Source organism: Callorhinus ursinus, unplaced genomic scaffold, assembly GCF_003265705.2.
Source record: "Callorhinus ursinus isolate GAN/ISIS: 27379988/994484 unplaced genomic scaffold, GSC_fseal_2.0 scaffold22, whole genome shotgun sequence".
In the NCBI taxonomy this organism is placed as follows: Eukaryota; Metazoa; Chordata; class Mammalia; order Carnivora; family Otariidae; genus Callorhinus; species Callorhinus ursinus.
The window spans coordinates 7,829,826-7,843,938 of NW_027397084.1; the positions used below are offsets into that span (position 1 = coordinate 7,829,826).

General features: G+C 34.0%; 1 protein-coding gene across 3 annotated transcripts in view; it reads right to left on the reverse strand.

Moving 5' to 3' along the window:
* Positions 1 to 737: 737 nt before the first annotated feature.
* Positions 738 to 14,113, reverse strand: part of MMUT (methylmalonyl-CoA mutase) — a 35,727-nt gene continuing 22,351 nt past the window's right edge. For all 3 annotated transcript variants that reach the window (XM_025890568.2, XM_073905065.1, XM_025890569.2), the window contains exons 8-13: positions 13,324 to 13,439; positions 11,068 to 11,183; positions 8,575 to 8,706; positions 7,270 to 7,417; positions 3,353 to 3,520; positions 738 to 1,001 (exon numbers count right to left, since the gene is read on the reverse strand). In XM_025890568.2, coding sequence (XP_025746353.1) covers positions 873 to 1,001; positions 3,353 to 3,520; positions 7,270 to 7,417; positions 8,575 to 8,706; positions 11,068 to 11,183; positions 13,324 to 13,439 — 809 coding nt within the window. In that variant the 3' untranslated portion in view covers positions 738 to 872. The remainder of the gene's footprint in view (positions 1,002 to 3,352; positions 3,521 to 7,269; positions 7,418 to 8,574; positions 8,707 to 11,067; positions 11,184 to 13,323; positions 13,440 to 14,113) is intronic.

Consider the following 14,113-nt stretch of genomic DNA (forward strand, 5'->3'; position numbering starts at 1 on the left):
ATTTCCTGCCTCACTAATTGATCTAGGGCATGTCATATCACCTTTTCCGGCCCTTAGGCTGTGATTTACACTATGGGCTCTCTTGATTCCCAGGCCTGTATTCAGACTTGGACTGAGTTACACCGCTAGCTTTTCCAGGTATCATAGCCCTTCTACACTCCTAACTTACGTCATCATTCTGGAGAAAGCCATATGAACAACCTAAGCACTTTCATTTTAGGTAATATTCATAAACACCCACTCTCCTGGGTCTTGAGCCAAGCCAGCAATAATGAGGTCACATGTTCAGGAAGAAAGTAAAGTCAGATTTGAAGAAATATTCTGCCATTTCTTCCTTATTCCAACCTTTAGGTCTGATTAAATATTCTTATTGAAGTGATTCCAGTAGAATTTGGTTGAAGATCACAACCATAATATATTTCTCTATATAAATACTCTTTGTATTTTTTCCAAGATAGGCGTTAGTTATTTTGTTCATATATGGATTTTGTTTTCTGGTACTCAAGTCAATATAATGCTAAATTGAAGAATTGGGACTAGTCAGACTTTTTTTTAGGTAAAGTTTAATTTTTAAAATAGAAATAGTTTTATAAGAAATACTTCAAATAAATACGACTTTTTAAAATAATACCTTTGTCTAGAGTTTCTGATGAAGTATTAAACATGTAAAGTTTTTAAGGGTATATACTTTTTTTAATTTTTAAAGACGGTACATATACAATTAGAGCATCACAAAATTCTTATAAGTCAGGTATTTTAATGTAAAGCTTTCAAGAAAGCATATATCAAGTGTTGAATTAAATTGAAGACATGGTTTTACTCTCTGTCATTGAAAGACTATTTTAGAAAAAAGCTAACACAAAAACAGGATGTTACATAGACTGCTGCTTCTTTTCCAAACACTTCTCAATATCATCAAGCACTTGAACGGCAGCCTTTGGAATTCGAGTCCCAGGACCAAATACATTGGAAACTCCGACTTCAAACAGAAATTCATAATCCTGTTGAAAGAATTTGTTTAATTAATAGAAGAGGCAATATTTCTAATTTCAAGGAAATGAAACTAGGACAACAAACATTGTCCTTTATTCTTTGTCGCCTATGCCCCCAGCTTTCTCAACTGGTATACCATTCGCATTTGGAGCTGAAAAGAATCCTTCCCCGGGATTGCTAATAATAACCACTAGCACCCATTTTCCAAATACCCCAGTGTGTGATATGTGGTAAGAAGCAGTATGACCTACTGATCAAGAACTTCCAAGCCCAAAACCACATAATTTTCTCTCACCTAAATTATCACTACTTGTCATTATTTGTGTTGAATGTAGTATCACATTATAGGTTTGAGTTTACAAGGCTATTTATTTCCTCTAAGATATTTTGTCTGCAGTTAGTGAATGGTGATACTTTTTCTTTTTTTCTTAATATTTTATTTATTTATTTGACAGAGAGAGACACAGCGAGAGAGGACTCAAGCAGGGGGAGTGGGAGAGGGAGAAGCAGGCTTCCCGCAGAGCAGGCAGCCCAATGCAGGGCTCGATCCCAAGACCCTGGGATCATGACCTGAGCCGAAGTCAGACGCTTAAGGACTAAGCCACCCAGGTGCCACTGAATGGTGATACTTTTGGGGGGTGTTTTCTTTTACTTTTTTTTTATTCGAATATAGTTGACACACAGTGCTACAGGGTTTCAGGTGTACAACACAGTGATTGAGGTTTATACATTATGCTGTGTACACATCGATGTTGACTGCTACAGTTATATTATGAAGGATACTCATATTAACACACATGTGTGCCATTACAGAAAATAATCTTCAGTCTTTAAACTCACAGGGAAAAAAGTATGGAAAACATCTACAGATGTTCTGAGTAATTCAAATATCCAGAGGGTTAATACAACTTCTGTGAAATATATTTCTTGAAGATGTCAGCTCACTTAGGTAACAGACCTGTGTTTTTTGTCTACTCATATTCAATTCCAATATTTTGTGCAGCCTAATTATTTTGGTTCTTTAAATTTTAACATCACATCTAAGAGCTTAGAGATTATAGACTCTAAAACTGCAATACAGATAAAAGTTTCCATAGATAGACAATAAATAAACACCCTTTATATTCCCATATAGTAAACGATATTTGTGAAAATAGACAAGTACATTAACAAAAGCAGTTTTGTGTTGACTATATCACCTTAAGTACTGTGTTGTTAGAAAGAATAAATAATATATAGTTTGCCTGCTAGCCCCACATTATCAAACTCACAATTTCATACATATATTTTCTGATTTCATAAGTAGTCATAAGTCACTATTTTATATTCTGAGTGGTATGGAGGAAAAAAATTGTAGGCCCAGATATAAGATCACACTCCACTGATTCCTGCTCTAGTGGAGGGGTCATTGTAGCATCTATCAATTATTTTCTTAGAGCAATATCATATACACTTCTATTTTTTCCATTCTCAATATAAAAAGGAAACTTGATATAATTAAAAACTGGATTGGAAGTACACCAAATCTACATCTTAACTAATTATTTTAACTAACAGGTAAGGTAATATGTGGAAGGTATCCCCCCACCCCATTAATAAATTAACTGACATCACTGACTGTTACTTAGCATTCATTTCTCCTTTTCTAAGATGATCCACATTTTTGTTCAAGAATCCACCTCTTCCCCAATCAGGGGAAATTCAAATTATTGAATTTTCAGGACAGGCTGATTCCATTTACTTCTGAATTAGGGTATTTTTGGATCTAAGAAAACTACACCCCAATCAAATCAGCTTTAATGAAAAAGAAGTTTTACAAAACCATGTAACTGATACAGTTCGGAGTTAGGGCAACAGTCATGGATGGAAACATGGAAGGACTGAACAAGGTAGCACTTTCAAACAACGGAAGCAAGTGCTGACTGGTTAACCAAAGGACTCAATTCATTTACCACAAGGAGTGCTCACTGTCTGTGGCTAGGGGTTGATATATGCACTGTGTTTACCATTCTTCTCTATTTATTACTTTTATCCTGTTCCTTTTCCATCATTCTTTACTGAATATGAAGAAAGTAGATCTCTATCTAGGTTACTAGTTTGCAAAGAGGTAATTCCCTCATAGAAGCTTTGTAAATTGTTAAATTACACATAATGAATTACAATATAGCTTGAATAGGAAAGAACATTGCCCACTTTTTTAGTAAAATTTACTTAGTAAAATCACTAGAAAATAATTTAGATCAATATCTACAGCAAATTTATCTTTAGTAAATGTATACAGTAAAGGGAACTACATATAAACTAATATTACTCAGGATTCCCATCATAGTACTAGAAAAATACAGGAGATGAACAATACCTGTGGTGGTATCACCCCTCCACACATGACAAGAATATCTGGCCGTCCCAGGGAGTTGAGCTCTTTGATGAGCTCAGGAACTAGGGTTTTATGACCAGCAGCGAGTGTGCTCACACCCACAGCGTGCACATCTGCATCCACGGCCTGCTGGGCCACTTCACGGGGAGTCTAAGCAATCAGAAAGTAAAGAAACAAATCATCATTTATTCCAAAGAGTATTTTAAAACTGTTATCTACTTGATTGACATTCCGAGGTTTTCCTCATTAAAAATCTTGAAGTGAATATAATTTGATATTTCATCATTCTCAAATCATAAATACCAACTCATCCAATTGATAAACACCAGTGCTGCATTTGCTTCTAGCCCTAGAATTTATCAATTAGATTTAAGTTACACCAAAATATAGTTCCCCCAAAAAACTTTTAGGATAAGGAATATAGGCAAATGTTATTATCTCTTCACATTATAATTTTTGAAAAATACATCTGTTGTCTTATCAACATTTACTGAGTGGTTGAGAAGTATAAGACAACATGTTATAGTATCTATGAAGAAGTAAAAGACAAAATAAATTTGATGTGAAAAGTGAATCTTAGGTTTTAAAACAGAATGGGAAAGAGCGACATTAGCAAGATGGCACACTAGGAAGCTGAGGCCTTGGTCTCCCATGAAGACACTGAATTGACAGCAACACATGAATCAAAATAACATGAGAACTCTAGAAACCAGTTAAGGGGCTACAGCATCCTGGCAAATACATAAACAAGAGAAGGAAGGGTGTCAAGAAGGCTGTTCTTCATTATTAACTGGATTTAACCAGTATGCTATACAGAATCATAAAGGATACTTTCAAGTATTCAATTATGAACTGAGTTACCCAGGATCACATTCATTCTCTGCAATGACTCTGTGGCATCTGCTTTGATAATCTGCATGTATTTAAATAACTTCATATAAAAGATACCTACAAGTTTCTCATTGTAAATATAATGTAAATTGAGAAATTTGGGGAGGATAAAGTTATCTCAGAAACCACTGAACAATTATAAGCTCAAAAAAATTATTAAAATCTGAAGATTTCCTTAATTTGCAATATTTTAAGGCTCATAATTTCAGTTTGAAAACAAAAGATCCTACGCTGTCAGTAATGAAGCCACATTCAAGAAGATCTCTAAGTAAATCAAACAGCATATTGGTAAAACCTTCAGTCTGTGAAAAATATAACCTATGAAATTAAAACCTTTAAGAAAATGTGCATATTCTTAGTATTAATGCATTAAGAAATTTAATTGACTTATGCATGACTGATCATTCATATCACCCATGTTACCAAAATTTATTAGATTAAAATTCCATTTAAACAATTCAGTTCCATGCTTTATGCTTATATACATTAAACTGTATTTTATGTTACCAAATATTGAACATTTTAAAACTTCCAAATCTAATTTTACTTAAATCATACACAGAACTGCAGGAAAGTACCTCCATCCATAGATAAGTGTTTCTTTTCTTTTTTTTAATGACAAAGTATTATGTTAACAAAGTTGGTGGTACTAAATGGCAAATTATATTTTTATAGATGGCATGTAACGGGGAAATGAACTTGCAGCTCTTTGAAAAATTCTTTTAAGTGCCAATGGATGACAACCATTGTTTTTAATTACTTTTATTTTATAAGAAATATTTCCCAAAAGCTAATTACTAAATATCAGGAATGTATTATATTTGGTCATTATTTAAAACAAACAAAGGGGCACCTGGGTGGCTCAGTTGGTTAAGCACTGGACTCTTGATTTCAGCTCAGGTCATGATCTCAAGGTCCTGGGGATCAAGGCCCGCCTGGGGCTCCCCGCTGAGTGGGAAATCTGCTTGTCTCCCTCCCCCTCTGTCCCTCCCTCCTCTCTCTCTCTCTCTCTCCCCCTCTCTAAAACAAACAGAAAGGAAAGTAAAAGGGTAGTAGAATGTAAGTAAAAAACTAGAATGGGAAAGTATTCAACTCAATGGAAGAATGAAAGCAATCTAAATATATATCTTTATTTAATCTAAAATATATGTGAGGTTCTTAACAAAACCTAGCTTAAATGTATTTATGAATTTACCTACCAACACAGTTCAAAGATGTTATCTCCACAAGTTCAGGTTAACTCTTCATAATAAAAACTTCTTCTAGACTCTCTACAGTAATATTTAAAAATTCACTGTTGAACACTACATCAAAAACTAATGATGTACTATATGTTGGCTAACTGAACATAATAAAAAAATTAATTAAAATAAAATTCAAAAAGGGAAAAATCTTACAGATTCCACAGGGCATGGGCCTCTTCAGGAAGGTTTACTTCTGGCTGGTAAAAATGCAACAAATACTCTTAAGTCTTCATCTTAGTTGACCCACCCACAGTGTGGAATAACAGTACTTCCTTTTCCCTGAAACTCTCCTTCTTCCTCAGTTTTTATCTCACTCCTCACCCCATTTCCTCCTTTGCTGCCTCCTTCTCTTTTTCCTTTTAATGTTCAAGTTCTCATTTTGCGATATATATTCGTGATGGGAAGTTAAATCAGTTTTCACAGTTTTAAGTAATGGAGGCCTCTCTTCTATGCCCCAGACATGCATATCCAACTTACACGGTCATCTTCATCTGAATGTTCCATAAGCTGGTTCTCTTAAGCCTGCCTCCTTATCGTAAATAGTCCCTTCTTTAAAATTTCTTCACAATCTTAGCCGACTTCTGCTAAGACTCTGACACTGCCTTGGGTAAGGCCTGCCTTGTTTCTCACTCAGATTACTGAACATCTTAACTGGATTCCTTACATCTAGTCACAGCTCCTCTCAAACCACTTCAGAAAGTGATTTTCCTGGAAAGTGAGCTTTCTAAAGTATATACTTGATTGTCACTCTGCCTAAACACCTTTGGGATAATGTTCATACTTCTTAGAATGGCACATATAAGGCTATTCATCGCAATCTACATACCATCCCAAGCTCTGTATTCTAATCATACTGAACTTCTTAGTCACCGGAAGGCATCATGCCTTCATGACCCTGTACCTCTGCACCTCTGCTCAAGCCAACTCTTCTTAGCACGCCCTTCCCTGCCTTGCTCTCTAGGCTTCCAAAAGGCACAGTTCAACCATAAGTTCCTAGAATACTTGGACAAGTTCCTTGTTCAAACTTTAATTACATTAACTATTACTCTGATGTGATTACTGGTAAGTAAATCTCTTTCTGATTAGGAGTCTATAACCTCCCTGAAGACAAAATCATACCTTATTTAACTCAGAACCTAGCATTTGGTAGATGATCAATAAGTATATAGTGGATAAAGCTTGTAATATGAAAGTTATTACAATGTACTCAACCAAATATATTTTGTAGAGAATGATTATTGTATCACTCTATAGAGAATTTCACCTTCATTTACTTCCAACAAGTTATTAGCGGGCTGGATCAAATATTCTGTGATTAAATAAAATACTACAAGAGAATAACAGAAGAGAATATCTAATTATGATATTCTCTCACTCTGATGCCTGATTTTCCCTTCAAAACACTTTCCACCAATCCAACGTGGGTTATCTTTCCAACAAATTATTAGTCAAATCTCAATAAATGATATAAAAAGATCATTGAAAGTAACCTTCAGTTTCAGATGCCTAATAACAATTTTAGTTACCGATTTTTACAAAATCTGAGAAACAAGTACATTAACATAAATTACATTACTTTCCTATTTCTGTCATAATTAACTGGATTTATATGCATTCAAAAATAAATTGGGGAATTTGTTGAACTCATTTTCTTCTTTTACAACTTGAAAAACATCATCATGGTTTATCATCTTATCATTATTTGTTCAAAATATAAGTGATTTATGACAATCTTTTGGAAATTCCCCCCAAAATTTTCAGTACCTGAAAAAGAGGACCTATGTCCACATCAAAACCAAGGTCAGCAAATCCTGTAGCAATAACTTTTGCTCCTCTGTCATGTCCATCTTGTCCCATTTTTGCCACAAGAAGACGAGGTCTGCGACCTTCATGTTCCATGAATTTATTAACCCTAAGAACATTTCAAAACACAGTTGTTAAAAATAATAAAATACAATTTCTATATTAATTGTCCAAAGGTAAGACATAAAAACTGTAATTTATTCACACCAAATTTTTCAAGTTTATTTAAAAACACCTTTTTATATCTGTTTACTCATACTTTGTGAGTATCTCTAATTTAAACTGAGAATTCCATTAAAGCCTGGATATGCTTACCATCTTCCCCTTAGAGGAAAATCTGAAAGATGGCACAGCCAATAAGCCCATAACACTTGAGAACACCATAGTGAAGCAAGATGAGGAAATGACAACTTTTCACTTTCATAAGCCAATCTCCAGAGTATAATATGCACAAATATTTAAATATAAATTAAAAGGTGACTTTCAGAGTTATTTATACAAATGTGACTCACTAGTTGCTTTGAACTATATCTCACCTACTCATCACAAATGTGAACTCCAAGCTGACTGCAATGTGGTGCCTTCTAATGACATATAATCAAAATGTCTGCCAGCTTAAATCAATAAATTTACACCCCACATTAAAAAGTACACTTGTTTTTGTTAAAAGAAAAAAAAAGTTCCATTTTGATGACTTTCAATTTGGATGTTTTGATATTTATCTCATATATAACTAGTGACATAAAAAGAGGGAAATTTATTACAAAGGTTGAGAAAAAAAATCATCAGGAAGCTACATTTACACCTGGGAAGTATGATCAATTTATATTAATTTATATTTCCTAATCATGTTTGACAGTGCTATTTATTGTCAGTTCAGAGAGCCTGATTTTAATTTATGCACAGATGGCAACCAAATACTTATTTTCAAAGAGGAAATTATTTTATAATTATTTGAGCAATTAAACAATTTGAATAAACTTAGGAAAATATGAAAGTATACTGTAGTAAGGAGACTGAAATATAACTACCTAGGGGATATGAAACAATATCAATGTTAGTTAAAAAAACATTTGTTTTAAATGAGAAACTCCTAAGGGAACTATAGTGAAAATTCAAAGTATTATATTAGTAAAACTACAGACTAACAGGAAAGTCAATTCAAATATTTTCCAAATGGTATGTGAGAAAATTAAGCCCACAGTTGATTCACGGGGATTATGTTAACAGGAAAGACATTCTGGTGAAAGAAATCTCACATATTACCTCTTGATAGCATATGATATCTCTTTACTTTCTCCAAATTCCTGGCGATAGGCTCCACTCACCATACGATCATTAGCTTTATGCTCACCAAACACCTTTTTCATAGCATCTGTGATTTCCCCAACTGTACATCTAAAATATTAAAATAATAAAACAGAGGTTTTATCATTTGAGATAAAAACATTTACTGACTTTAATATTCAATATAATTAGACATACTTTATTACCTAAGTAAAAACTATGCTATTAAAAATCTTATGGTATTGGAGGTGCCTGGGTGGCTCAGTCATTAAGTGCTTGCCTTCGACTCAGGTCATGATCCCAGGGTCCTGGGATTGACCCCACATCAGGCTCCCTGCTTGGCGGGAAGCCTGCTTCTCCCTCTCCCTCACTTGTGTTCCCTCTCTCGCTGTGTCTCTCTCTGTCAAATAAATAAATAAAATCTTTAAAAGAAAAAGTCTTATGGTATTTGTCTTTCTCTGACTGACTTATTTCTCTTAAATAAGAATTTTTTTACTGCATTGATGAAAGCATCTTTCCTCAGAATACTTATGAAAAATGATTCTGGATGCCTTTATACATAGTAAACTTTTTAACATTTGTTAATTTGAAAATAACTGAATGACTTAAAAACTATAAGTAGATAAGCATGTGAAGGTTACTGAATAATTCACCACTTAACAATACAAATAGGCAAAGAGAGCAAGATTCCCACTGATACTTTTTTTTTTTTGAGAGACAGAGAGAATCTTAAGCAGGCTCCACATCCAGCGTGGAGCCCAAAGCAGGGCCTGATCTCACAGCCCTGAGATCATGACCTGAACTGGAATCAAGAGTTAGACGCTTAACTGCCCGACCCACTCAGGGGCCCCTCCTGCTGATACATTTTGATAAAAAGTAAGTCTTCTAGCATATTCCATCCGTTTGTTCACTAATTCATTCAACAATTATTGAGTGCCTAATATGGGCCAAGCATGGTAAGTGCTAGACATATGATGATAAGACGGCGGGGGAAAGTACCTGCTCTTACAGAGCTTATCATTTAGCAGGGGATACAGACAATACACATGCACACAAATGAATTAATAAGAATTTCATATGATAATAAGCACTACGAACACACTGAAACAGGTGAAATGGGGTCTCTGGGAAAGCTACTCAAAGATATTGAAGATATGAAGATATAACTTTTGAACTAAGACCTAAATGATGAGAAGGAGAAACTCAAGTGAATTTAAGGGGGAAAACTGAAAAAGAAAGTACTAAATGCAAAAAAGTTTGAGAGGTAGAAAAACATGCTCTTTGTTCTACAACTAGGAAGGACACTGGGGACACAGCATTTGAAGGAAGCAGAGTCATATCTCACACAATCTTGCAGGCCATTCTAAGATTAGGTTTTAATTTAGAAAGTATGGGAGACCATTCGAGGACTATAAGCAGAGAAGTTTTCTTATTTAAGAAATTAAAACTGGAAAAAAAAAAAACAAAAAACAAAAACCCAACCCACATAATGTTTACCCCTTAAGCACTTAAAACAACATGTTTAAAAAAAAGTTAATTAAGCAATAAATAACAAAAGCAAAAATAATTCATTTAGTGACATCATGTATTGGGAGAAAATTTTCTGTGGTTTACAGGATCAGTTTGTTGATTTTTTTAATACACCTTTAATAGCTCCACATGCTTACAGGACAGTGGAACCTAGAGTATCATGAATAAAGCTCTATCTGCTCAAACCCTGGTGCTATCCAAGTACTGTACATGAATAAAATGTCTTCGGGAACGCCACCGTTTGGCTAGCTGGCCACCAGCTGCACTGTGTCCTGCACTGCATTGCACTGTGGCACATGGGTTCCTGGGGTGCTCAGCATGCTACCTTTCATCCAGTGAAGGAAAGGGAAAAGCTTAAGCATGTTTCCTGCTCAGAAAGGTTTCATGATGCCCTTGGTGAAGAACATACGTGAGTTCATTTATAATTCATTACCATCTACCTGCTAAAATGACCAACCTCTGGCTTTTCCCTGGAGATGGGAAATGAGTACATATACCTGAACAGTTCTCACTAACTTATTTTGCCAGTAACTGAATTTGACAAAAGCAATCACTTTTGCCCTGTTTTGTTCATCTATTTGTAGAAATGTTTAGAGCTACATTAGCTAGTTACTAATGACCTAAAGGTATTTTCCCTCGTAAGATGGACTTTCTCAAAACCTGAGGACTTCATGTTTGGCATATTTTAAATGTTAAAGTTTCATTTTTAAATTTTATTTAAGAAGATTAAAACCTCTTAATGTTTATATGTTTAAAAAAAACATGAATGCTGTTAAGTGCACAGATATTTAAGAAAAATAAAAACTAACTTCATTTGAGTTTCCAATATTTTTGTTTCAGCTCACATGGTTTATATGATCAACCTTTTATTTAAGTACACGTTGAAAAGCTAAACTGGTCAACTTCTGGTATTTGGAAATCTCCAAACTTAAATACCCTCACCTTGCACGAGCTGCATCCACTGCAAGAGCCAGAATGTTCCCATCTCCACTGGCAGCACATTCAGTAAGTGCAGCTAGACACTGTTCAGCCAAATCTTGATCCCTGCTGCATTTGACCTTATGAAAAAGGTTAAGAAAGGGGACAATTTACATGAATAGAGAATAAAACAGAGATCAGGAAATCAGATACTGATATACATCACATAGAAATTGTTCCATAATCCTAAACTCAAAAGCAAAAGGAAAAGAAAGGAGAGAATAATATGTATCCTAGGTCTGATACTCATTCAATTTATTCATTCACTCATTCAACAAACATTTAAGGACTTCCTAAAATAATACTGAATTCAGCATAATCCTGATAAATCAGAAATAAGCATTTATTAACTGTAATAAAATGTTATAAATAACATTTATTTATTAACAATAAATAATAGTGGTGACTCTCCCAAGTAATACGTGATACTTAGGCTTTACTAATGTAACAAGACATTGAAAACAGGTAGATGTTTTACATGAGTAATTTCAAAGGCACACTAAAGAATAATAGTGACAAGGATGAAAAAATAGTAATAGATTACAACTTCAAGAATAGTTCAGTTATATGTTGTTTTCCTTAGCTAATTAACACTATATTGGTAATAATATCTATGTGTATGATTTTTCTTTAGTTAAAATTAATCCAAAGAGGGGCGCCTGGGTGGCTCAGTCAGTTAAGCGTCGGACTCTTGATCTCAGCTCAGGTCTTAATCTCTGGGTTGTGAGTTTAAGCCCCATGTTGGGCTTAAAAAATAAAAATAAAAATAATCCAAAAAGAGAGAAAAAGAGACAAGAGACAATGAGAAATATTTCAACAGAGACAAAAAGACAATGAAAAGCATGGTCAAAAACTTTTCCCCTCAGGTCCTAGCTCTACTCTGCTCTGCCAACAACCTGCCTAAACAAAGTTATCTAAAATCCAATTTTTTACAAGTTTACACCACCTATAAAAGAGTCTAAAATATGATACTGCTCAAGATGCTACTAATATCATCTAATATCTATAAGCAGAAGTGGACCAGAAATCCTATACTAAGGGCAAGGAAAAACCCAATTCCATCATCACTAGTGAATTTCTCTCTTGCCTGAAATAAAGTTTAACAATATTTATGGCAAATGGAACCCCTCCAGCTGTGAGAGTGCAGAGTTAATAAAAGCCTAAAGTATAAGAGAGAAGAAAAGTTTTCCAAATAGAATAAATGTTGAGACTTTTGTGATAACTGAAAATAAAATGCTACATCCTAAATAGGACCTTTTTAAAAAGTGACAAAAACGTGAGAGAGTCGTTATCTCCTGATTGAGGGTGAAAATAGAAATAATGTCATTAAACGTCTGCCATTAAAAAAATGGAAGAGGATAGTTGTGCATTCAGTCTAACTGAACAAGCTCTATTAGAGCCCTGAGAACATCTCAACTGAGGGGGGAAAAAAGATCTTAAATTATCACAGGGAAAGTAAACCGAGGAAAACCATTAAAGATCGCTGAAGAATGTCAAGTTTCTTGCCTTAAAAATAACAGTAATTATAAAAGCCAGAGATTAAGAGACCGCGGTAAGCATCGTACAATGGAAATATATAAGTTACAACTATAAGAATATGTTTTATCTATCTTGGTATCTCATAAACATTGATTCATCTTGGCAAGAAATTGGAAATAAAGTTAGGATAGTACTCTAGTTTCAATCAAAATAATTATCTTTCACTTATAAACTGTCTTACTAAAGCACCATTAAGATATATTTGACTTAAAAAAAAAAAAAAACGAAAGCAAATGATTCTTTCATAGTAGTATCAGAAGCCACGGTCTAGTGGAAACAAATTATAGTGAGAAGCCCTGGGTTCAGATACTCTGAACTTAATTTTGTTTTTAATTTCGAGTGAGTTATATAATCATTTAAGCCTTTGTTTTAATGTGTAAATTATGGGAGGTATTATTATTATTGTGGTTTTTAATAATAATATGTAAGTTTCACAAAGGCAGTTATAATGATTTAAAACATGAGTGTTTGGTGTCAACAGACTTAGATTTGAGTCTCAACTATTCAATTATTTATTCCGGGCAAGTTTCTTAATCTCCCTTATCTTTAGTTTCCTTAACTTTAAAATGTTGGGAAATAATACCCACCTCATATGGTTGTTATAAGGATTAAGCAAGACAATGTAAGGGCTTACAGTGCCCAGAACACAGAAAGCACTCAAAAAATGATAGCTATTATTACCTTCTTGAGTTTTTCAATCTGTTTGTTACGCACTGAAGTATTATCAATTGCCAGAACTTCTACAGATTCTTCTTTATCCAGTTGGTACTTATTTACTCCAACAATTATTTCAGAACCTATTAATTTTCCAGAGGAAAATAATATGTAGATTCTATTCACAAATAATTGCCTAATAGTAATGCTCTCATCATCACATACTTTCCTTATAAGCTTAAAATTTTCAAGTAGTATTCTTAAATCTTAATGAAACTTCAATATAGATCAGCAAAGCAAATCCCAATAAAATGGGGATGAGAGGAGAAAGAACCGGTATGTATCAGAATCTCTGTAAGGGAGGACTTTTATTATTCTCCCAAACTATATGCTTCCCTAGAGTTTCTGATAAACCCTCTTCTAACACCACAAAATTAAAATAATAATAGCAGCTACATCAAGATTTATAAGGAAGAGGATTCACATCCAAAAGCATTTCCAATGTATTTTTGAATTCTCACTTTTAACAAAAAGTACTTTTTAAAATTTGTTAAGTAATAAACCAGAATTATAAAGACATTTCCTTAACATAGTAAGAAAATATTTAGCCTCAAAGTACTAGATTATTATTGTATCTAAAGACACCCTGCCACCCACCCCTCCCCCTTATTTCCTTTATAGAACTCATCACAATCTATAATTATCTTGCTTATTTATTTGTTTACTTGTTCATTTTCTCTCTCTCTTACTAAAAATGTAAGCTCTAAGGGTGCAGAGAGCTTACCTGATCTATTCACAGTTGTATATCCAGACATAG